The sequence below is a fragment of the Aedes albopictus genome, chromosome 2 (assembly GCF_035046485.1).
Source record: "Aedes albopictus strain Foshan chromosome 2, AalbF5, whole genome shotgun sequence".
Lineage (NCBI taxonomy): Eukaryota > Metazoa > Arthropoda > Insecta > Diptera > Culicidae > Aedes > Aedes albopictus.
The window spans coordinates 501912054-501938562 of NC_085137.1; the positions used below are offsets into that span (position 1 = coordinate 501912054).

The 26509-nt window shown below is 37.2% G+C and overlaps 1 protein-coding gene across 1 annotated transcript in view; it reads right to left on the bottom strand.

Annotated features, from left to right (window-relative positions):
- LOC109409659 (probable serine/threonine-protein kinase tsuA) overlaps positions 1 to 15737 on the bottom strand; it is a 48732-nt gene extending 32995 nt beyond the window's left edge. Inside the window, exons 1-2 of the mRNA XM_062854419.1 lie at positions 14992 to 15737; positions 6602 to 6878 (exon numbers count right to left, since the gene is read on the bottom strand). Of these exons, the coding sequence (XP_062710403.1) occupies positions 6602 to 6878; positions 14992 to 15635 (921 nt within the window). The 5' untranslated portion in view covers positions 15636 to 15737. The remainder of the gene's footprint in view (positions 1 to 6601; positions 6879 to 14991) is intronic.
- Between the last annotated feature and the right edge of the window lie 10772 nt (positions 15738 to 26509).

Consider the following 26509-nt stretch of genomic DNA (forward strand, 5'->3'; position numbering starts at 1 on the left):
TCAATACATGCATTCACTTTGAAAATATGAATAACAGGTGTAAAATAAAATTAAAATTTCTAAATTTGTATTTTGTATGAGAACTTATTGGACACGGTGTACAAAAATTATTTCTAGTGCAATTTCTAATGAAATTTCTTGAAGAAATCCTACTCTCAGATATTTTTGTACGCTCTGCTACGTATCATCGGTTTTCTTATTTTTAGGAGGAGAAGAGAGTATCAAAATGTTGATCTAGAATACTTCGTGTTTGCCATCTTGTTTTGACCCAGTTGGAAATACAATATTGATTTCCAAAATAAAGTCATGTTCAAGTTGTTCCACTTCTGCAATGCCAAGCGTCCATCATCACACCAACCGGTGGAAAAAAACTGCAATTTTCGATTCAATAACCCAGAACTACTCCCACACAACAACAACAACAACAACAACAAGTAAAGCAAGAAAGCAGGTGTGCACCATTGCTGCAGTACAGTAGCCGGAAACAGTGCATCACGAGGCAGCACTGCACTGCATGCAACTGTGCCGATGTAACAGAATGATTGTCTGTCAACGCGACAGGTCATAAACATTATTCGACACACTTTCGACGTTTGGAAATGATTTTTTTTTCGTTTGAGATGGTGTCGTCATGTTAATTCGAAATTGATGCTCCGATGTTGCCTTGGTCCAGTAAAGTAAACGATGTGTACCGTGGACTCTCTCAAATTTGATTCTACTCGGCAGCTTAACGATGTTTGAGGATTTTTTATAATATATGTAGTTGAACGAAACTCAAACGTTCAGATTTAAAACGGCCAAAGCACCGGAATTACACAGTAGCTGTCTTGTTACACAGTTAAATTGGGATTGTAGCACGAGGTTGAAATATTTCGAATTAAATCGGCAGTCACGATATCAGAAATGTATCGAGCGAAGTGATGTTGTAAGTTTTCGATTTACATTGTTCTCAGGCGCGATTAAGACACGCTTCTGTTATCAAAATCAAATCACGAGCATAATCGTTAAAAAGTTTCGACACAGTGTTCCATAGTGCTACACTTTTCAGATGGCAAACAACTATCGAACAAAACGCCTATACCTAATGGAGTCGCATGGTGCCCCACACGACTTCAACGAACTAGCTGCCATCATCGTTTGCTACGATCAGTGAAAGTCACTTCGTTTGGTACGCTTCAGGTTCGATTGTTGTTGTTAGTAACTTCCGAAACTGCTCATCTGGACTGAACTTTCCATTTTCCAAACACCCACCGCACCCCGTGCACGTTTTCCGTGGGACATTGTGGGTATCACGACGAGGCGTCGATGATGGCCCAGTTTTATTGTCTCGAAAGTTTGTTTTCCCCCTCGTGTCAGTTCAGTACCCTATTCGGTACAGGCAGCAGTGGCTTTCGTTTGTATGGAAATCGGTAATTATTTTCGCGTACAGTAGCGGACAAAAATATTCATTTTATATACTGGATTTAAAATTTGATAACACTATTACATTTCACAGAGAACTGAAATTGTAACCTTGTAATATGTAGGGGAAACTGAGTAGCTGGGTAGACTTGATCCCTTCCCAAGTAACAGAACTATCTGAATAACAGCTGAATAAAGTTTGCTCAAGAGTGGTTTGTTCCACTCTTGTACAGCAAAAATGTTTGTTAGGTTTTTCTTAACCCTTAAACGCTCATGGTGTTTGTAGAGCACCATCACTTTTTAGCAAATCCAACCTAAACCAGTTCACTTCAATACTTCATAAGAGCGTTTGGGAAGAGGTTATGAGCTTATTAGAGTATTTGTATACCCTGATTATTGGTTCAATAGTGAAACTATTGATAAACAATCAATAATTATTGATAAACAATTGAAAACTTTTTTACGATTTCGAAAAATTGAAGTGATTTCTAACAGCTTTTATTCGAGCACTTTTTATTCACAGCATTTATTAGCATTCAAAACTTTGAAAGAAGTCGTGGGTGGGAAGGGGTTAATTTGCCTGTAACTTTAAAGAAAACCCAAAACTAAATCCGATTTTTGCACAGAATGGCAGGTAAACATCTATTGCAAGTTTATACATAACAGTAGGACTTTAAAATCTTTTTAATGATTAGAACTTTATTTTTAAGTTTTAAAACTGGGTTTATATGGAGGCAGGTCTTCTTTTCATTTTCTTCTCAAGTTGTCTAATGCTATCCATCCATTTTCGCACCGGTTGTTCGTTTCCATGCTCTTACGAACGAAGCATCGAACCAAGCCGCACTTCCTGGCTTTTCCCACTTGCAAAAATAGGTAGCGTTTCCAAATCGAGAGCATTTGTTTACGAATTTTCAAGATTGGTGCTCTTGAAAACGTGAGTAGGGGACCAAGTCGGCCATTGTGGCAGCCATATTTGTATTCTCTGATGTTTCTCCTTAAGAATGCTTTCTGATGACGAATTTAAAGATAAAACCACTCATCCTCCAATCGAAGAAGCAAGTTAATGAAAGCATTATTTGTTACGAAAAACTTCACGTGTTATGTTTTAAACTAAAAACGACATTGAAATAGATTTTTATTAAATTTACTGTTGAGTGAAATAAACGTCACCGTAATAAATGCGGCCACAATCAAAACTACACTTTATTTCAGAAATAATAGTTAAATATTGACATGATTACGATTGAAAGTATAATTAGGTCTATTTATCTGTGATATACTATAATTTCTTATGTAATAGCAGTTCGCAAGGATTTCATGCAGCCAAGTTGGTACTAGGGGAACTTACGTATTTTCGGCAGTTTTGTTCTCTTCGTCATGGGGGATTTTTTGAAACCTGTTGATCTCAAAGTTGGCCTCAAATCCTTTCCAACCAAGCTGAGTTATGCGCCCAAATTTCACACGCAGAAAAATTGCGCTTGTTTAAAACAATAAAACGCATGGTTCATTTTCAAACTGAGAATTTACTTATTCCAAAGTTATATTTAATTGTTTTCATTTAGAGTTTATCAATGAAAACAACCGATTACCATCATTTCATATAATGTCAAAAATGTCATTTGTTTCAACAAAATAAAAACCATAAACATGGTCCGAAAGCACTCACACATTTATACAATGCTTACCCCAACATCGCTACAACGAAGAAAGTGCAGCAAATCCATCACGCCAACTTCCAAGTGCAGCTTTGGCCGTGATGGATAACGCGCAGGTACTCACGACCGCATCCACAAAAAGTTGATCGGTTTCGCCTTTTTTTATTCGTTCTCCTCCCCATCCGCTTACCGACGGTCTAAAAATAGATTTCCGAACTGCCGCAGTTGCTGCCGTCACCAACACAATCACATTCCGGATTTGTTAGTGACAAAAGTGCAGTCGTTTGAATCAATCCATTATTTCATGTTGAAAATGCCATATCTCTGTTTGTTTTAACAAACTGTCAACAATTTCGACAAATGAAAATATTTGTATTATTAAACAATAGAACAGTTCAGTTTAAACTAGAAATCAGTTTGTCGCTATAGTAAACTGAAAAATCGGTTGATTTGAATTAGGATTCAATTGTGTTTACAATTTATTTTTCTGCGTGCAGGCAATTTGGCCCAAAAAAAACTCTTGACAAAGAGTACAAACTTGATGCCGATAATACCCTTTGTCACCCTATATAATAAGTAGGGACAATAAAAATTTGCGATTTCGCGGAAGCCTTTGTGCTGACAAGTGGTAAGTTCAATGTTTGATCAAGAATCTCTAAGAGCTCCCTTGAGTATAGGTTATCGGATCTACAATCGTAAACAGTCTGGAACATCTTACATCTCTTCTGAAACCACCTGAAACGTTTAAGGAACGATGAAACCGTCCGAAACCTCCGAAAACGCCTGCGTTATTTCAGTAGAATAACTAGCCACAGAAGTTCAATGTCGCGACTGTTCGTGTGACTAACATCTAGTTTGCCACGCCCTTACAGCGTCAGCAGCGGTACTAGAAGTGTCAAGTTAATTTTGTTTACCATAACAAAAGGTCCTCTACAAGATGGACACTTTGAAATAGTAAATTACTGCAATTAAAGTTAGTAAAATAATTAAATAGGAAAACTGACTACAGCGCCATTGGAGTTCTAGTGTATTTCTATTGTTACATCTAAGCAACACCTGTGAAACTCGCCAAAAACCATCTGCAGCTGTCTGAAATGCCTTCGAAATCCCTTCAAAAATCCCATGGACCCCATGTAACGCATCTCAGACCCTCAGAAACCCCCAAAACACACATACAAAACGCCTGAGTAACGCTTCTGAAGCTCGCCAAAAATCTTCTGAAGCTGTTTGAAATGCCTTCGATATCTCCCTAAAACCCCCTCGGACGCCAGGTAACGCACCTGAGACGCTCAGAAATGAGCATGAGCATGAGCATGAGCATGATTGACTGGGATGAATAGTTCTTGCACTTGCACGGAGAAGGAGAGGGAGGGCTGGGCGCTCAGCCAAAATTTCCGATTGACTCCAGAGAAAACGTCCACGGCAAAGTTTTCTCCCCGAACAACGTTTCAAATCTCAGCCAAAGGATCGACCAGTTTCAACAGCTACACTAGCCCCCAGGAGCGAACCAAACGTAGAGACAAGTTTTCTTCCGACTTCAAATCCGCAATCCTCGAAAAATTTTCACTCTGAAAGGGGAAAAAAATGTCAGACGCGGACAAAAATCAACCTTTCCAGGTCAAGGCCTGCTACAGACTCCCGCACCTGAGACGCTCAGAAATAACCAAAAATGCCTTCGCAACGCCTGAGTAACGCTTTCGAAACTTGCCAAAAATCAACTGAAGCTGTCTGAAATGCCTTCGAATTTTCGAAACCCTCCTGAAACCCTCTCGGAGCCATGTAACGCACCTGAGACCTTCAGAAACCCATGAAAACGCCTACGTAACGCCTCTGAAACACTTCAAAAATCACCTGAAGCTTTTTGCAATACCTACGAAATCCCCCTGAAACCCCCTCGGACCCCATGTAACCCACCTGAGACCCTCAGAAACCACCGAAATCGCCTACGTAACGCGTTTGAAACTCGCCAAAAATCCTCCGATCCGAAGCTTTCTCAAATGCCCTTGAAATCTCCTTAAAACCCCTTCGGATACCATGTAACGCAACTAAGACCCTTCGAAACTGCCCGAAAATACCCTTGAAGCCCCCCGGTGGTACAACGCCACTGACTTTGAAATTGAGGAATTCGTGTCATAACAACTAGTCAAGTGAGAAACACGTCAGAGTGTGCAATTGTACGCGTGAGAAGATAGCTGATTTAGGTGCCGGCCAGAGTGGTCGCGTCACGCTATGCAACGCGAATTTCTCATACGATTCGACAGCTCCTTTTTGTTGATTGTCATTCCTTTCCGTGCAAATGTCCGCGCCGCGCCGCGTGACGCGTCCACTCTGGCCGTACCCTTAGAAATGAGTAAAAAGTGACTCGAAAGTGAACTAACTCGGGAACGGTCGCGTCGTGTACTGAGTACACGCACCATGAAAAATGCACGCTTGTGGTACATGAGCGTGTTGATTTTTTTTATCTGTTTTTTTTTCAATTGCAGGTTTTTGAATTTGAGCGAAAAAACTGCTTTTAAATAGTTAATGATTGCTGATGATTGAATGATGGTTTCTTGAGCCTTAAAGAACACAAAAGCTGTGGCCAAAAAAGTCCATCAAAATAAAAAAATGGGAAAAATGATCATGTGATATTCAGTGGACTTTCGTACGACGCTGTACAGTAACCCTTCGCAACGAGCCCCTATCCGAATAATGGCGTGACTGCCCAAGTTTCCACGATTCACCACCTCATCATCCGGTAGGGCCCACGTGATGCCACCACACCAACTATCGGTATGCGAATAAATACTAACGGGGTTTTTTCCAGCTTTTGGTTCATTTTTGCATTCCGAACCAACTCAGGTTAAGACACTCGACATAATTTTCACAATAATTTCACACCAAAAGGTCAAGTTTCTTATGGAGTTTGAAATGATGTTTTTTAATCAATCATAAACTTAATGACCGCTGAACTGTGAAACAGGATGATGTATTGTGAATGCTAAGAAGACGTCCATTTCAAAGACTAATGGTCTTTGTATTTGGCCCTCAATTCGAGCAGATTTTACATGACCTCATAAAAAATGAAATTTTGAAAAAGGATGGAACTTTTTGGATCAAACAATTTTGGGTTCCTTTTCAAAGCATACTGATCCCAATTTTATCCTACTCACAACAAAAGCATTCATAATTGAAGGGCTGCTTGTTTTGTTTCTAATGTTTGTATATTATGATAGAAGTGAGCACGTAAAAAAGAGCGAAATTAATTATTAAGCGCATATCAGCCCCATATTTACTGGGTTTCCTATTCATATGGGGCAGTTATGCGATCATAGGCAGCACTGTAATCGTAAGATTATTAAAGGAACTTCCACCCTGTATGTGTTTGCCACTGGAGTATTGCTTACCAAAAATCGGATGCTCAGATTTTTCAAATACAATGTTTTTATCACATCTTCGTGACATGAAATTGAATGTTTAACTTAGTGTACAATCTCGCTTTTCTCTTCACCATTGATTCATCCCTAGAAAAACACAACTGCACAAGAGAAAAATGAAAAACTTACTGAATTTTCCGCTTCCGCCTTTTGATTGCCTTGCTGTTGTTGTTGTTGATTAGGTTGTTTCTGTTGTTGCTGCTGCTGTTGCGGGTGAGGATGGTTTTGTTGATTGCGTTGGTGTTGTTGCTGCTGAGATTGATTCGGATTTGGGCATTCCGTGTCACTGTGCCCGGTATCGGACGAATCCTGCTGTACGGATTCACCGAGGAAGATCTTGATGTTGATACGGGAGTCCCTGTTGCCCTGTTTTAGGGCCTTTTTTATGTGTTCGTTCGTTTCTGAACTGTTGAAGGGAAATGGAGTTTTTTTTTTTATTTTGTTATCAGTTGTGAACTGCCTGACTGAGTGAGTATGTGTTACGATCGTTCCTTCTTGATTCGTGAAGTATTTAATACCGGAGGTAGGTTCCAGTGAGAAGCCAAAAGTTTTCAGAAGATATATATAGACTGCTCAGAAAATGATTTTGGGATGCTTTCAAAACATCTCTGGAATTTTTCAAATATATCTTGAGAATTATTCAGGAATCTAGCCAGAACTGCTCTGGGTGGAGTTCTGATTCTGGGAAGAGTTCTGATTTCAAGATGCTGCCAGAATACATTTGGGATCTTTCTGCTTGCCGGATCCTTCTCGAACGCATTAGATTTTTAGCGATGTTATCCCTGAATTCTACGGGGATACATCGAGTAAAGTGCTTCCAAAATCTTTTTAGAAATAATTTAAAAATTTGGATGTATTCCAAATTATTTTGATATTCTTCCAAAACACTTCTGGGTAGCTTTTCAGATTCTTCTGAGGACTGAAGAGTGTCAGAATATTTTCTAGAATGTATCCACAATTCGTTTGCTTTTTTTTTCTAAAATGCTTACAAAATCCTTCAGAGATGTTTCCAGTTTCTTTTTGTTTCTGAAGGCCACCTTTGTCCGTTTTCAAAAGCATTGTATAAGCATTGTGGAAACATTTCAAAAAGATCTCTCAAACATTAAAAGGACATCAGAAGCAGTAATTCTCGAGCAGTTTTCTATCAGAACTCTCCTCCGATTTTGCTAATATAACAGAAAAGGATATCTGCAAGATTTCAGGTAGATTTTCAAAACATTTCAGAAGCAGTAATTTATCTAGAAGTTTCCCGTCAAAATTTGTCCCAGGTTTTGCTAATAACTCCAGCAATTTTTCAATATTTTCCCCCATTAAATCTAAAACTATTCCTGGAATTTCATAATGAAATCCCAAGATTTACCCAAGAGTTTACTCTGGAAGTTTCTCGAGAACTTTGCTATAGGACTTCCGCTGGAAATTTTCTCCAGAAGTTTCATTCCTGTAGAAGTCTTTTCAAACAATATACCCCATCATTATTCTCCATTAATCTTTATACCTTCAAGCATCTGCTTCAGCAATACCTACTTCCAGCAAAAAAACAGCTTAAGAAAATTTCAGGGAATATTTAAAAACATTTTACGAAGAAGATTATTCAATTTCCCTAAGGCATTATCTCCAGCAACTCCCCCATATTTAGGATGTCTTTGGTTATGAATGGCACAAATATCACAAACGAAAGAGAATGGGTGTCTAAAACTGGCCTTCTAATGCAAAAAGAGTTCTTCGGTTATTTTTTTTTCTTTCAAAATTTTTTCTTTCAAAAATTCTTACCTGTATACCTCGAATAATTTCCTTCGCAGATTATTCCACAAAAACTGTTCAACCATTTGCCATTAACCATCCTAAGATATTAAGCTAGGCACACCACGGCGGCGTCGTGCATGATCAGCGAGCTTTTTCGGGTCATGTTGACCCTAACATCCTACTAGGGTTAAGAATACCACCAATGATTCATTCAAGGAATTTTATTCTTTTCCGCGAATTCTTTCTTGAATGACTTTTGACATTTTCCACAGTGATTTCTTCCATAATTTCTCCAAGATGTTTTTAACACCAATTTCCACAAAAAAGGTCTTAACTTACAGTAATTTTTCTATGAGATTTTCTCCTAGTGTTGCGTAACAAACTCCATCCCATTAATGCTTCAGACCTTGAAGAATTGCTGACATCAATATCCACGATTTCTTTATTAGGTTCATCAAAAATTAATCCAAAATGCTGAAATAAACTCCTTCTTCAAAAAATTAAAATAAATCAGTCAAAGTTTTGAAATATTCAACAGAAATAAAACACTCTTGGTAAAATTTTAAAACGAATCATCAATTTTTGGAAAAATATTCTAAATTAAATGATAAATTTTTGAAACATTTTTGAGAAATACTTGGAATGGTATATTGGCAGTGTATTTTTAATTCTTCAAAGATTAAAAAGATTGCTCGAATTGCTGGAAGTTTCGGATAAATGTCTGAAGTAAAATAACATTATCGATTCAGGATGGAAATTCTGTGACGTTAATTCCAAAATTTGACAAGAATTTTTAAAATAAATTACTGAAGAAAATGTGTGGAACAATGTCAGAAGGAACACTTGGTAATTTTTGGAGAAAGCAAGGTTTAGTTGCTTTTAGAGCATTTCTGAGAACATATCTTCAAGATATCCGAGATTGAAATAAAAGAAGAATCTCTAGGTTTCTAAGAGAGAAATTCTAGGATTCTTTTTTTTTTGAAAATTTTTTTGAATAGAATTTCTGAAGAATATTTCTGGGAAATGTTGAATTGTATTTTAACTTCATCCAAAGCTGGATCCAAAAAGCTGGAAGTAATTACTGGAGTACTTCGTTAGAATCTTGAAATAAAGCGGGGGAATTTTCCAAAGAAAAAAATTACCTTTGTTGTGAAATTAATGGAATTATTTCGAATATAAATACATTTTTTTTGGTTTGTAAAGAAATTCCTGGAAAAAAATCCTCGAGAAATTTCTAGAAATCTAGGACAAATGTCTGAAGTGAAGTAACTTTGCTGATTCATGATGGAAATTCTGTGAGGTTCCAGGAAGACATTTCAAAATTTGACAAAAATTGCATGAGGAATTTTTAAATGAAATTACTGCAGAAAATTTGTGGTACAATATCAGAAGAAATATTTGGGTAATTTAAAGAAATATATGGTTAAGATGCTGAAAGAATCTCTGAGAGCCCATCTTCAACATATCCGTCGTTAAAATTGCAAAAGACAATCTAGATGTCTTAGAGAAAATTCTTGGTTTTTTTTTCTGAAAAAAATCTTTCTAGCAAAGATTATTTGGAGTTTTTGGATGAATTGCTGTATACAATTCCTGGAGTACGTTTCCAGGGTTTAGTTCTTGGAACAACTTCTTAGAATTTTTATTGTTTTATTTTTCTCGGTTTTTCAATGTTCAGCAAAGGTTTGGATACTGTAAGAATACATATCTTTTCTGAAGAATACAAAATTCTATCTTATCATTCCAACGTAATACAGACATCCTTTAACTAATCACTTATGTAGTGAAAACTTCAACAGTCTGCAATTTTAAGTGCTGCAGGTTCTTGCAGCTAGTTAATCTATTTGCTAGCTAATACATACACTATTGCGGTATAGGGAACCGTACCACTTGAGCAGTGGCTTCTATTTTCGGCACTTTCCGCTATAACAATTGGTTCAAAATTGACTGAGCGGGAAAGAACCCAACGTAGAACTGCCCAAGTGGTTCGGAACCCTATAAGAAACATTACGAGTCTAAATTCGGCTATAAAATTCTGTGTCTTTTTTGGACACCCCTCATATGGATTTCCAAACACATAATTATTATAAAGTGGCCTGATATATTTTGCACTGCTATGGGGCATAGTTTTACTTAACTCAAATTAGTAAGTATTTTTTGTCTTTATTATGGAGATTTTCAGCCTGAGGCTGGTTTATCTCTTAAAATTCAAATTTTTCAATGATTCAGTGACCCTATTCTCAAGAAAAACAATATTGAGGTTAGGCGTAATAAATAGGCAAGCTAAAATAATTGTAAAATTTTCGAAAATGCTGAAATTTTTATGAACTAGATTGACATGTTTATATAGATAATGCAAAACAAAATCCCAAAACAAAAAAAAATAATAATGCATAAACATTTAGAACAATAAGTTTTAAATTCAAAGTGTCCAAAAAACTAACATTAAGATATTTAAAAAAATGCTCCGGCATAGTTTATAAGGATGTTTCAAGGAGAAGCTTATAGAATCCCAACATGGCCGCCACAATGGCCGACTTTCGTACCTACTCACGATTTTAGGCACACAAATTTCGTGAAAAATAAAGCCAGCTCTTCTTATTTGAAGCGTTTTTCAAGTGAACAAGGGCAAAATAAAAACTATACTGTCGTCAGAAGTATACTTTTTGGGATTTCTGCATATTGAACTGGGATCCCAAGTCGTTTGTCCTTAAAATGTTAGTTAGAAAGTGTACAATCAAAATTTCTTTGAAGATCTCTTTTGGTATTATTTTAGGGATCTTTGTGATTGAATTTTTTTTTTTGATTTCCTGAAACATATCTCTAAAAATTTCAAGAAAATTCATTCTAAATGCCTGAAAAAAAAACAAATTCATGAAAAATTTGTGTTCAACATTGAAAGATTTTTTTGGAAAAAGAATAGGAAAGAGTTTTCAACAAAACTGTAACTTTTATAGAATTTCCCTGATAATTTCTAAAAATCCCCAGGCCATCTATTGACGGGAATCCTGGAGAAACATTGAAAATGCATAAAAATCGCTGCAAAAGAATAGCTAGTGCAGGGTGTCGACTACCTGGAAAAACCTGGAAAGTCAGGGATTTTTTTTTTTAATATCTTACAAGGAATATTTTACAAGATGTGGGTTAAATTCAGACAAAAAACAGAATCTTACCGTTCTGCAAGAAATCCTTCTAAAATCTAAGTCTACAGTAAAGAAACCATCAAGAATTTAGATGAGAATATGGAAAGAATGAAGTAACGAGTTTACCTAAGATCTCAAAAAAATTGCAAATTTATTGAAACTTAAGAAGATAAAAGCACAAAACAGAAAAAAATCCATTCCTGAAAAGCATTTGAGAAGTTTCAGCTATTTCAAGATGATAACTATGTAACGAAGACGGGATTATCAATCTTCTAAAAGTGCTTCGAGTGAAATTCATGTTGCAATTACTAGTTATTGATGAATTGCGAAACATAACCTGCTAGACATCCTGTAATCTTATTTTAGGATTCAACAGATTTCCCATCAATGCTTAGAGACATAAGAAAGTTTAGCAAGAAAATCCGTACGACTTTTCGAAAGCGCTTGATGGAGATTTTAAAAGTATTTTTGGGACATAATTTCTACAAAATAAGACGGATCGCAGCAGGCGTTGCCGCGAACAGGTGTGTTGTTATTTTGCTTGTCACGTTTTCTTCGCGTTCGCAAATTTCACGATTCCGCTGGTGATTTGGTCGGTACTACGCCACCCGGAAAGTTTTATCACGTGTGAACGCGTTGATTTTGCTTAGATTAGAATGCTGAATTGGGTTGTTTAATGAATAAAATATTGCTAATTTCTATATCCTAATCGATAGAGCTCATTTTTCTGAGTATAACGTGATTTTATTGGATTCCAACACCTTTGTTTTGATGGTTAAATCAACAAAACAGTTTTAATTTTCGTGGATAGAATGACAGTTCAATCGTTAAAGTGACAGTTCGACCCGAACAAAAAAATTTCCCCATACAAACTTTAAATGCATTTTAAAAATAGTTCCCGGACTCCAAAAATTATGAAATTTTGGATTTCGACTAATTTTTGGGCGGAGAATCCGATTATGAAATAATCCGGATACCCCTAAAGAACCCAATTGTGAATTGATATTGAAGCAAAGTGAATTTTGACAAACCAGTGAGAAAAAAAAACGTGGGTGGTGAAATAAACGTTGCCGCGAACGGGTGTCTACTTTAACCGCTTGTCATTTTTGCGCGTTCTCAAAACGAATTTTATTCGACGATTTCGCTGGTGGTTTCCCAGTATAAAGCCACCCAGTCAGTTTTCCGCGTGTGAAAGTGTAATTCTTCAGCGTAGTATCATTCGGGAGTTTCGGTGTGATGCCAGTAATCGCTGACTCGGTTGATCGCTCCACGTCGTTTTAAGTGTACGCGGCAATGAAATCAATCCTATTTCGATCGTTGCTGCACCGCTCGAGAAATAAGAATACAACTACATCACGGCAGACTATGATGAATTTGGTGAGATCTTTCTAATTAAAAAACGTCATTTTATTCATACATGGGATATTTACCATACCAAATACGCGCCAGAAACAAAAATGCAAATTTTTGATTCAGGAAGTGTTAATGCATTTCAGATATCCAATTGATATCCAGATGCATCAATGCGGGGCTTACTGTTTCAGAAAACGACCTCAAGATGTACGTGGAAGCCCTGTCATACTTGAAATGGGTCGTTGGACGTGCAGTAGAGCTATCACCTTCTATCTCCAGGACTAAAACTGTTTGCGTCTATGGATAAAAGGTAAAAATAGACGCAGACATTTTTCTTCCATAAAAGCACTGCCGGTCAGTGGGAGATGGATTGTACATACACATACATACATACATAATTTCTACAAAATAAGTGTGACGAATTTTCGAGAAAAAAATCTAAATGAGTTCTAAGTGAGTTTGTCAGCATTGTGACAGACCTCTTTTCCATGAAAAGTTACACGATTCATGAAGGTCTTTTTGACAAATTAGGAAAGTTTATAAACTGCATTCAGATATTGCCAATACATTTACTGTACTTATTTACATCAGTATCAGAAATAGTTTTGCTGGACTTTTAGATGGATTTCGTGCTGAAGGATTTTTTTATAGTGCTCGGCGAATTTTATTTTTAAGTTTTTGTTCATTATGAAATTAGGGTATACATACATGCAAAATTTGCGATAAAATTGCAGCCATCTGGAGTAGCTCATAGAATAGTTATACAGTAGACGTTCGCTCGGTGCAAACGCTTTAACTGCAAGTTCGCTAAGTGCAACAATTTTGCAGTTATCGCACCGCTATCCGTCAAAACTAAATGTCAATAGCGATGCGATGTTTTTTGCATGCACTTTTATTGCAGTGCGATGTTTTCCGTATGCAAATTGGCTGCATTCTGCAGCAACTGACAGTTCTTTGACGTCTGCAAGTTGTTGCAGTTATCGAATTTCATTCGCTAAGTAAAACGTAAACATGTTGCAGTTATCGAACGTCTACTGTAAAACAAAATCAAGATGTCATCCTAATGATGTTCTGAGGGTATGTCTTTCGAATATCCTAGTTGTAATTTTGGCGTTTTTAAAAGAATTTTTTGTTGGTCTTCTGAAAGGATTTTCATCTAAATTAGGGAGTTTTCGGTGAACGTGTCAAAAGTTATTTTCAACACAGTGTATCAGATATAAGAATTCTGAAGAAATACTGCCAATATGCCTCAAATCTATTGAAAAAAATCTGTTTCAGCTTACTTGTTTTTTTTTATTTCTATTTTTTCACTCCTAGAAAAACCAGGAAAATTTAGAGAATTTTATTTTATTTCATGAGCAGACACCCTTAAGCTTTGATTTACATGACCTGGAATTTTCAGTGAAAGTGAGTGGAAAGTCAGGGAAAGTCAGGGAATTTGATTTTCAAAATTGAGTCGACACCCTACTTTGGAAAAAAAAAATCTTGAATATTCTTTTCATACGTTCTTTGATAAATAGCTAGAGGAGTTCTCGAAGAAATCCTCAAAAAAATCTGTGGGAATTTCGAACTATCTTGCTTAAGAAAATCTTGAAGGAACTGTAGCAACCCTGTGGATTGTTATAGTGCGGGTGTATGTAACAATATCTCTGGAAATACATTAACGAACATTGATAAAAAAAAGTGAATGAAAGTTCTGGCAAAAAGTCTTCAAATACACTGGCAGAGAGCTTACAAGAATCAAGCAATATGAGTGAAAAATTGCGAGACGACTAGCTTGAACCCGGAACTGACCAGCACAATCCAGGACGTCTGGTCACTTAAAAATAATTTCAATATAAAACATTTTTAAATCTGAATTTTTCTCGAATGAGAAATCTACTTTAAAAATGTAAAATATAGGCGAACTGATGTATTTTCGACCGTTTTGTTCTCTTCGTCATGAAGGGTTTTTTGAAACCTATTGAACCTAAAATTGGCCTCAAATCTTTCTCAAGCAGAATTATATGACCAAGTTTCAAGCACTTTGGCCGACTAAAGGCCCTCATGACGAAGAAAATAAACTTGTCGATAATACCCTTGGTCACGCTATCCTGATACCTACCTGACACGTTTCAATTTTTTTATTAAAACAATCCTATGTATCATGAATTCACTTTTTGAAAATTTGCCATGTTGAGATTGTTAAAATTGCAGTCCTTTTAATCACTACTCACTCTCCTTCGGTTAAATTCCTCGATCGTAACACAAACTCCAACTTCTTTCAACCACTAATATACGCACTCATTTTTCACACCCGCTCCAGGTGGCCGCTTCTTAATGCCGGAACTCACACACTGCTTCCCAGGGGGACCCTGGCATTTATCCTCCACTCCCACCGAACTGCTATTCGAACCGCACACGGACGCCGTCCGATGATTGGCCATCGTAGTCCACGCGTGACCTGCCGGTGGTCCACCGGCCGCCACCACGTTCGAATGGTCCAACGAAAGTTGCTTGGTTAGCACCTTCCGACTCTCGTGACCGTTCAGTTTCCTTGCCATGGCCGATGACGGCGATCCCCCGGACAGAACCGACGTCCTCGAGGATGATGCTGTGTGAGCGCTGGCCGGTCGCCGACGCGGTGTTGCCCTTGGAGGTCCGTCGGAACCACTTGCACCGGAAGCTGATATGATAACCGGACCACTGGACCGGCTGTGCGCCTGATGGTAAGTGTGATAGCCTTGAAACCGGTTCCGATGGATGACGGCCGCCGTTACAAACGTGGCAAAGTCCGCGGCACCTTGGTCCGAGACGGCAAGGTTGCTAACCGACAGACTTCTCCCGCCGCCGGAGAAAGACTCGAAGCAGGAAACCTGCTTTCGGAGCGGATGATGATGCCTCCCGGGTGACGGTCGCGACCAGTTTAAGTAACGGCTCGTAGACATATTCTTGTTTTATTCGGGCGCCGCCGAATGTAACCGAAAATTGATTGACTTTGATGAAACGGAGAAAACGGGACGGGGTTGGTGGCCAGGAATGTGACTTGGCGTATGGCTAAAGCATGACACATTTGAAATCTGGAAGTACGGTTTAACTTTAACCCTCTGAAGCCGGAATTATTCCAAGCGTTATTATAAAGTTTTTTCCACAGACAAACAGACGTAACACTTGCGAAATTTCCATCAACCACGCTTTTAACGATCATTTTAAATTTTCATAGTTGTGGCTTTCACAACCAGAGGCGCGCGCATCGTTTTTCTATGCGTTTGACGTTTCACACTAGCGCTTTCTGTTGACGATATTGCACTACACAGTGATTCGTGCAACTTTTCCACCAGATGATGGTAGTGTAAACTGGGCGATGGATTTCCATGAAAATCGGTCAAGGTGTTACGTCTGTTTGTCTGTGTTTTTTCCATGTATTTATGTGGTTCTGGTGCTCAACAGCATAAAAAGGGTAGAATATGATGCAGAATATTTTTTTTGGATATCCTAGGTCATCCAAACTGTTCTTGAGTTTAGATACTAAAGTCTACGGGTGTAGCAGTAACTTCTTCCATTATTCAAAGCTACAATTTGTGTTCTATCATGTCCAGTAAATCTTTTGAATGTCCAATGGACATCATCAGATTAACTGGGTTCATCCAAACTACTATGATGTTTAAAATCTAGCATTTACAGCAATAGAAGTTTCTGTTTTGGCTATCTAGAGTTATGTTTCATAACCTACTATACTTACAAGACCTCACAGAATATAATCAGAGACTGTGACATTGCTTCGGGATGTTCAGAATCGTACACATTGTCCTGCAATATATAACATGGAGTCTACAGCCGTAATAATATCTTTTTGCTGTTTTGAGTTACACATTATTACCAACCATAATGATTGCATCTAATTCATTTATTTTGCGTAAATAACAACCATAATAAAGCGGAATCAACAATTCTTCACAATGACTACAACGAATGCAGATTTCAAAAAATGAGTTTGAACAACCTTAAATATTTTAAAGATACAGAACATTTCCTACTAGTCTTTGAATAATATTAGTTACTGTGGTTCATTATGTACCATTACTCAGTGTCGCAGGTTAGCATTGCATGTGTAGATATAAAGTTGTGTACTCTATGAAAGATTGGATGATCTAAATTATCACAAAACTATCATGGAGTGACCATTAACAATTAAGAAGTTCAGGGATCCTATTTGGTTGATCAACGTTACTATTTAAAACGAAATCACCTCATATTACAGTGATAGTTTTTATAAACTAAACTCCAAAACAGTAAGTATGACCCATATTATCCTAAAAATATATAACAACACTTATTGTTCCTCGAACTATTTTGGTAAATACAGTTGAATATGTAACACTACACTGAGGATACTGCAACTCCGAAAATCATACGAACCAATTATGATTTTTTGCCACAAGAATTTCTTGCGAAAATCATAGTTACGAACTATGATTTTGGATTCAAAGCACCAACTATTATTGTCATATTGTTACTGTATAAATTTCATAACACTCACGTATGGAAATCATACCGAAAACGTATAAAAACTGAAACTATGTCATACATATTTTTATGAAATATTTTGCACAAATTTAAAAAAATCGCAACCTGGAATCGAACCAGGAACGTCAAGGTTGGCGAGTGCGTTCTTTACTCATTCGCCCATCGACGCTTCGGAAGTTGAAGTGGTTAGAAGCCAATAAAAGGTTTGTTGTTTTCTAGCAATGGTGTTTCATAACACATCTTATGATTTTCATACGATGCTCCTTATGAGATTTTTCATACGACAAGTCTTATGGATTTCGCTTTTCAATGTATGAAAAGCATACGAGAACTATGAAATGATGAAAAAAATAAAAATAACTGATTCATAAGATGTCAACTATGAAAAACATACGAACAGTATCCTCAGTGTACTTTAACGTGGTGGTAAGAGCTGTTTGGTTGATCTGGAATATCTCAAAAGTATCTTGGAATGACTCATGAAATGCCATGAAGCAAGAGCTAAAATTCAGGACAGTTTAGACGTCCACAAATGTCTCAATGGTTTAAAATATTTAATATCTAGTAGACTTCAGGTTGGTCCAGTAACCGCGGTTGATTATGCAACGTTACTCAATATATCAGATATGGCTGCTGTTACGAGTGTAGACCTGATGTTCTGAACTCTAAGGCTAATTTGAAATATCCCTATAGTGTCATTTAGAGATTCCAAGAACTTCACGGATCCCAGCAGATTATGCAATGCTGTTATTTATGGCGAAAACACATAACATTATTCATGTAGATTTGAAGGACTTCATTATACGACAGTTTGGACATCCCTGAATATCCCAACGGTTTATAATAATATCTAGTAGACTTCAGATTGGTCCAGTAACCGTGGTTGATTATGCAACGTTACACAGTATAACAGATATGGCTACTGTTACGAGTGTAGATCTGGTGTTCTGAACTTCAAGGTAGTTTAGCTGACCTGGAATATTCCTCCTCCTCTCTCCTCTTCTTGGCGTAACGTCCTCACTGGGACAAAGCCTGCCAATGACCATTTTGCATGTGTATATCGTGTGGCAGGCACGAAGATACTCTATGCCCAAGGAAGTCAAAGAAATTTCCTTTACGAAAAGATCCTGGACCGACCGGGAATCGAACCCGTCACCCTCAGCATGGTCATGCTGAATACCCGTGCGTTTACCGCCTCGGCTATATGGGCCCTGGAATATTCCTATAGTGCCTATAAAAGACACTAAATATTTCAAAAGCTTCACGAATCCCAGTGGATTATGCAACGCTATTATTTATGACGAAAACACATAACATTATTCTTGTAGATTTGAAGGACTTCAAATACTGGACAGTTTGGAACACCTAGAACATCCCAGAATATAAAACAGCTTTTGATATTCTTGACGAAGGTTAAATGCGTAGCCCATATCCAAACTCAGCTTTTAGAACAACTGGTATGTCAGTTTTCTTTTCTCCATACTTCATGGTGTTCAGGATGTTCTAGGTTGTCAAAAGAGTCTAAAAAATATTCCCATTATTCCTTAGAAGAGGATTCAATTTGCAACAACTTTGCCGAAGACAGTGTTCTGTTCTAGTATCATTAAAAACTTTCGTAGGAATCGCTAGCAGAATTTCGGCAGATGTTTAAAAAATATGATTGTGAGAGGAAATAAACAAGGGATTAGTAGAAGATTTCTCAGAAAAAAAGTTGAAATTTCTGGTGATATTACTCAACAACTGTTGATCAGTCCTGTAGCAAAATTTTCGAATGGAATTTGTGACAGCAATGCTCGCAGCAATTCCTTTTGTGTAACTAATGGAATTTTAGTAGGAATTCTTTAAATAATCTCCGAAAAAATCTCTAATTTCCTTAAAGTCATATCATAGCTACTTTCCAATATTCCAGTTATATTTTTTTTATCTGTTTTAACGAGATTTTTAGCTCTAGGCTAGTTCATCTCGGGACCCACGCTTTACTTCCCTTCCAAGGGAAGAACTCACATTTTGTGAGTTTGTCGGGAGTGGGATTCGATCCCAGGTCTTCGGCGTGATAGTCAAGTATTCTAACCATCACACCAGGTCCGCTCCAGTCCAGTTATAATTTCAAACAGAAATAAAACGAATTTCGAAGAAACAAAATCTAAAGAATTTGAGCAATATCAGAGCACATTTAATTTAGAGTCTATTCTTTTTTTTCATGAGATAGCTTATGAAAAAATAATAGGATTTCCTTTTTTTGAGAATTCTTCCAGCAGTTCCTTCTAGGAACTCTCCATAAGTACCTTTTGTGATTTTGTGATTCTGAGATTACTCAAGGAGTTTTTTGAGTCTTTCTTGGAAGCCTCCAGAAGCTTTTAAAGAGTGTTCATGGAGTTTCTTTACGGATATCTCACTGGAGTTCTTTCTGGGATTCTTTCAAGATTTTCCAAACTTGACTAGGAGTTGCTTCCGGGATTAATGCAAGAGTTCCTTCAAAGATTTCTCTTTCTGGAAATTCAACCGTTATTTCTTCCGGTATTCCTTCAGAAGTTTCTTCCTAGATTCTTACATAAATTCATTCCTGGATTTCACTAGGAGTTCCTTCTGAGATGTCTCCAAGAGTTCTTTCTGCGATCAATCCAGAAGATCTTGCCTGGATTCCATCAAGAATTATTGGAATTCCTTTAGGAACTCCTTCATGAATTTCTTCCATACTTTCATCTAGGACCCCGACTAGAAAATTGTAACAAAAATATATCACAATCCTGACAAACCATGACATTTATAACTCATTGTGGTACAATCATGTCCAACATCCTTGTTTTTTTTTTTCAAAATACTATAACTCAATTATATCACATTATGTTATAAATGTTGTTTGACAACTTATTGTATTATAATTTAGTGAGTGTTCGGCATTTGAAAAAATGATGTTACAAAATTATATCTAATTTTGATAGAAACTAGTAATCCTGAGACTAAAATTCATATCACATTTTGTTATTATTTTGATATGATTATAACAAAATTGGTTATAATCTTCATTAAACCAGTGTACTTTTTGTTACAATTTTAGTTATTCTAACATCATCCTGCATCTAGTTTATAACATAATAAGTTATAGAAAAATATTATAACATCATAACACAATATGATATAAACTTGATATAATTTTCCAGTCGGGATACCTTTAAAGTTTTCTCCGCAGATTACACCAGAAGTACCTTGTGTTCCTTTTTATTTTTTATTGAATATTCTTCAAGCCGTTTTGGAACTGCTTTTTTATTTCAAGTTTTGTGCTCAAATACGTATGGAGAGACTGTGCGTCTCCATCACTTTGAAATATCCGTTTATTGCATTCATTGTTTATTATTTATTTATTTTTATATACATACAGCGATGAGCTAACGGGTGAATTTCAGTTAGTATGAAGTATACCAACGAATTCACTTGTTGCATAATGATAATTCTAAACGAATTCATTCAGGCATTCCTTCAGAACTCCTCGATAAATTCCTTCTGATTTTCCCACGGAAGTTTCTTCTCAGATACTTCCTAGACCTTCCCACTCCCGACAAACTCACAAAATGTGGATTCTTCCTTTGGAAGGGAAGTAAAGCGTGGGTCCCGAGATGAACTAGCCCAGAGCTAAAAATCTCGTTAATACAGATAAAAAAAACTTCCTATAGAGTTTTTTCTGAGATTCATTCAGGAGTTTCTTCTGGAATTAATTGATGAAATTAATCCAGTAGTTTCTTCTAGTGTTCCTCCAGGGATTAATTCTGGAAATCCTCAATATGTTTCTTCTTGGAGTTACTTTCGGGATTTCCTGTTTTGAGATGGAAGAATTCTCAAAAAAGGAAATCCTTAAAGGAACAGTTCCTTCCGGGAATTCTTCAACAGTTTCTTCTGTGTGAATTTTCAAGAAGTTTGGCTGAGATTCCTCAAGGATTTCTTAGATTTCTCCAGAAGCTCCTTCCGGAATTCACCCCTTTCTTTTACGATTTCTTCAAAAGCTTTCTGGGATTTTTAGAGGAGTTTTTCTGAGATTCCGGGGAAATTACGGAGTAATTCTGAAAAACTCAAACGCGATTTTATATGGGCGATTAAACTGATACTTTTCCAAGGGTCTATACTCAGGATTCCTTCAGAAGTTCCCTCTGGGTTCTTCCAGGAGTTTTTCTTCTCTGAGCTTCTTAAAGAGGTTCCATCTGGCATGCATTCAGGAGTGCCAGGATTTTTTTTTGTGATTCCTTAGGAATTCCTTCTGAGATTTCTATAAAGGTTCCTTATGGGAAAATGGTTGCTTTTGGAATGTTTTCAGAATTACTTTTTCCAGAATTCCCAAAAGGATCCCTAAGTAAACCCGGAAGAAGTTCCCAAAAATAATCCGAAATAAGTTCTAGGAGGAACCCCCCAAGAAGTTTTTCCTGGATGAAATCAAGAAAGAATTTCTGAAATTTCTGAAGAATTGTCTGGAAGGAATTTCTTGAGCAATCCCGGAAAGAACTTCTGAAGGAAACCTGGTAAACTCATTCTAGATTTTTTTAATGAATTTCTCCATGCTTTCTTCTGAGACTCTTCCAGGATTTCTCCGGAGATTACACCAGAAGTTTCTTGTTGGATCCCTTCAGGAATTTCATCCTGGATTTTTCCCGAACTGGGGCGAATAAAAAAACACAGTAAGGAAGACAAATTTAGTAGTTAGGATTATGGAAAATTGAAAGTTTTTGAAAATCGATTTTTTAAACATTTTGTCCTCGTTAAGCTTGGGTCCTGAAACATAAAAAACGCAGTAGGCAGGACAAAGTTTGCCGGGGACAGCAAATTCATTAACAAGTAATTTTAGAGATTTCACCAAATAATCTTGCAAAATCTTTGTCAAAATTTTCTTCAGAAGAAAGGCAAGAATGTTATTTAAAAGCCTACATGTCTCTCGAAGATCTTCAAAGTATTTCAAACAATCACATGTTTTTCTAATGAAGACATGACTTCAGATTCAGCAATCCTGGAGTTTTTTTTTATACATATCAGCATGACATCGAGCGTTGCTAAAAAATGTTACTTTTTTAACCCCAAAAGGGATACCTGGGGTCCATTGGATCCCAGGCGCCTTTCAGAGCTCGTCTTTGATGGAACACACTCAGCGAGGTGACGAAACTGAGGCCATGAAGGTATCTCTTTTACGGTTAAAACATGTGATAGATTTGTTGAAGATTTGTTTGTTAAATTTCCGATTTTTTTATCAGCACGTCAAGTCATCACTTCCGTCCCAAGCTACACCCATAAACGTACTTCCAGATTCTAAACGGTCCCCACTTTATATGTACGACAATCCAACCGTTGATTGTTAGATATCCAGTTAGAGAGAGCTTCCACACTACACGACACCACACGAGATCGAACGACGACGGTTAGGTCGCGATGTAAGATTTACTGCCACCCTCCCGACCCGATCCGATGGCACGTGTCTTCTTTTTATTATTAACTGGAAAACTGCGGCACCACCACCACTAGCATCACTTTCCGAACGAATATGGCCCCACAGATCTAGCGCGAACGACGGGAAAATGGCAAGTTATTGACGGAGTATAGATCCAACCGAAGAACACTCGGAAATTTATGCTCAACCACGATTCGCTCGCACTATGTACTTCGACTGTTGACTGACTGACTGTTGTCTTCCCTTCCCCCAGGCCCAAACACTGCTGAGTGGCACCCGATCGTAAATTATGTTTATTATTATTGAAAAAAGAAGAAGAAATGATAGACAACCAACGACCCACACGGCCTTGCCACCACTGACTGCTGCTGCTGCCGTTGCACTGCCGTGGAATTCCTGCGACGACGAAATACGAATCCGACCTCCCCGCAATGGGACGCGAAGGTAAGAGAGCCCGCGATACGATGGATTGTCGGTCTTCACGTGTTCACTACCGCGCTCCGATTGAACTTGGATCAATGCCCTTTTACATACAACCTTACCCGGCCCGGCCCGCGGTCCCCAGGAGCACAGCAGGGAGGGTGTCCTAGTTATTGCAAGATTACGACTCGAACCGTCCCGGGGTGTGCTTTCGGGCCACGTGCCACCGGCACTGGTTTTATGCTGCACCATAATGGCCAAGTAACCGCCACGCACGGTCTTGTGACTGTTTGATTGCTGGCATGGTTCGGCTTGTGCAGGTAGTATAGCACGACCACGCCGCCGTAACCAGCGTGGATTTCACGCTACACCAATTTTGTTCGTTTTTAGGGCCGGCACAAGCACAACAGTATCCTCGACTGACGGGGATGCGTGGGCGACGGTAAATCTGTGCACTACAAACGCTTTTCAGAATAATTCCACGGCTTGGCTTTCCAGAACTCACTAAATATTTATTATTACAGGTTGTGTTATTTTGTTACTATGGTTTTTGTAACAACGGTTGTTATAAAACTATACATAGTAGTTAAAATAACAAAATTTCAAACAAAACTCGTTCCAATTGGAACAAAGCTATAACAAGTTGAGATAGAATCATAACAAGATAATATCAAATTTTGTTTGACAAAACTTGCGAAATCATAACAAAATTACAAGTCCTGTTATACATATAATGCAGAACAAATTTGTTACAAGTTGTTTTGTTCTTGGCTCCAGTGAAAATAACAAAAAATTATCGATCTTTTTCGTGACAGCATAAGAATTATTATAAATTTTGATATAATTTTATTACAAAAAATATAACAAAGATTGCAATAAACGCATTATGAAATTATGTTAGAGGCAATTATATTATATTGCATAACATAACAAATGTTGTTATACATCTGTTACAACATATTTTGTTATAATTTAGTTACTAAAATTATAACAAATCTTAATATAATTTTGTTATAAATATTCACATGGGCAAATTCTAATAACAGAATTATATCAACATTTTTTATTTCTAACAACAGTTGTCATTATTATGTTATGATCTTGTTATGTGCTGCTGGTCGGGCTGGCTTGAGATGACTTATAAGTGGCATAGTTGCCGAATATGTGAATATGCAAATCGGCATTGCAGTTTGGAGGAATCAAAATGACTGTTTTAAATCTGTTCCTACTTTCGTAAACTATATGAGTGAGTATGAACAATTCCTCCTAGCATTTTCCAAAATTTGCTGCAGAGATTCCTTCAAGAATACATTCAGGGATTTCATCAGACATTTCTTTCGGTATTTGTCCTGGGATATCTTTAAAGGTTCCTCCAGTGATTGTTCCAGTGCTGTTTTCGCGGTTTCTTTCGGGATTTTTTCTAGAAATCCTGCAGGTATTTCTTCAGGGATATCTCCATATATTCCTTCCAGATTTCTACTAGAGATTTCCAAAAATTCTTTCAGGAAATTCTACTTGAGATTATTCAAAAATTATCCCAACTAACAAGCCGCAAACAAGCATGCATGCTGTATTGTTGCTTTATAATAGTAATGATAGCTGAACTAAAATTATGCCGTACACATTCCTGTGCAAATGCTTTTTCAATTAAAAAAGTAACCAATGTTCAACTTTCTGTATCTGTATTAACAATGATAATTTAAAACACTGTTCAAGCATTTAATAAGATTTTTATTCGACTTGCACTAATTTATTTACAAAATAGTTTAACAAGACCTTTTTTCTGCTTCTTGTTAAGTTCATGTAAAAATTGGCATATATATCTGTACAAACCAAATAAGCGCTTTCATTTCATCATACTTCGACTCAGTGTACAGTATAAGAAACACGTGTTTTTTTACTAAACAGCAGCTGAATTAATGTATTATTCAGTTATTAAACATAAACAGAACATTATTCACCACTGCTGAATAGGAGTCAAAGTGTGATCATTATTAAACCACAGGAAGTTTATGTTTTGATTTGAGCGCATCAATTCATCATCTCTAGGATGGCGCATGCGGGTGGCAATGGACGGGTCTCGAGTTCGAATCTTGATTTAGGTAAATTTATGTGTAGTTATTATTTCACAATAGTTGTTCACAGCATAAGTGCCAATTATAAACTCTAGTGGAAATTGAAAAATTTTATTTTATTTATTTTTAATCATTTTTGCTAAAGCTGAATAACAACTTTACTATATAGTTGTAAAACGATTTAACAACAAACAGTTCAGATGGTACACAACACTATGCTTTATAGTTACTCCAAATTTGTGTGAACAAAACCCGAACAAAGGTTGTGGCTGAAAATTATCCAAATGTTATTCAGCTTCGTGCTTAATTAAGTCGTCATAAAGGTGCTTGTATAATGAGTGATTGTTAGTTGGGAATCCAGGAATTTTTTTCAAATTTTGTGCAAAAAATTCTTTTTGTTCTTCCAATTTCTGAACGAATTAGAAATTACTGCAGACATTTCTTCAGATTTTTACAGAAATTGTTCTAGGAATTCGCTAAGAAAACTCTCCTATGATTCCCTAAGAAATTCCTCATCAGGATGCTTCAGGGGGTTTGTTTTCCTCATGGGGGTTGTTTTCAGAAACTCCTCCAAGAATTCCTACAAGGTTTCATCCGAGAATTCCTTCTGTGATTGTTTCAGGAACAACTCCCGGATTTTTTTTAAATGCCACTAAGCACTCTTCTTGGGATTCCATCAGGAATTCCTCCTGGAACTGTTTAGAGTTTAGAGAATCGCTTAGAAATTCCTCTTGGCACTGCTTTTCAGATTCCTCCTGGGGTTTCTTCAGGAACTACTACAGGGATTCCTCCAATAGTTCCTCTATGTATTTATTTTTTATGGATTCCTTCAGAATTTCCTCAAAAATTTCAGCGATTACTTCAATACTTCCTCCTGGAGTTTCTTCTAAAATTCATTCTGGAATTCCCTTACAAATTGATTCTTGGATTTCTTCCTGGGATTCCTCCTGGAATTCCTCAAAGAATCTTTCCAGAAATTCATACAGAAATTGTTCCTGGATTCCTCTATGTGTGTCTAAAAATTCCTAGAGAGATTCGTCCAAAAATTCCTCTAGGGATTCCTCCAAAGATTTCTCAAGGAATTCCTCTGGAGATTCCACCAGGGATTCCTCCATGATTTTTTACAGAGATTCCTCCAGACATTCTTCCTGGAAGTTCTCCAGTGACTTTTCAAGCAAATCCTCTAGAAATTCTTCCAGGGATTTCTCCAAGGATTCCTCCAGTGATTCCTCATGGAATTTATTCAGGGATTCCCCTGGGAGTTCCTCTAGATTTCTCATGGATTCCTCTAGGAATTCCCCAGAGATTCCTAAAGGTATTTCTCTTAAGATATCTCAAAGAATTCCGCTAGAGAATCCACCAGAGATTCCTCCAG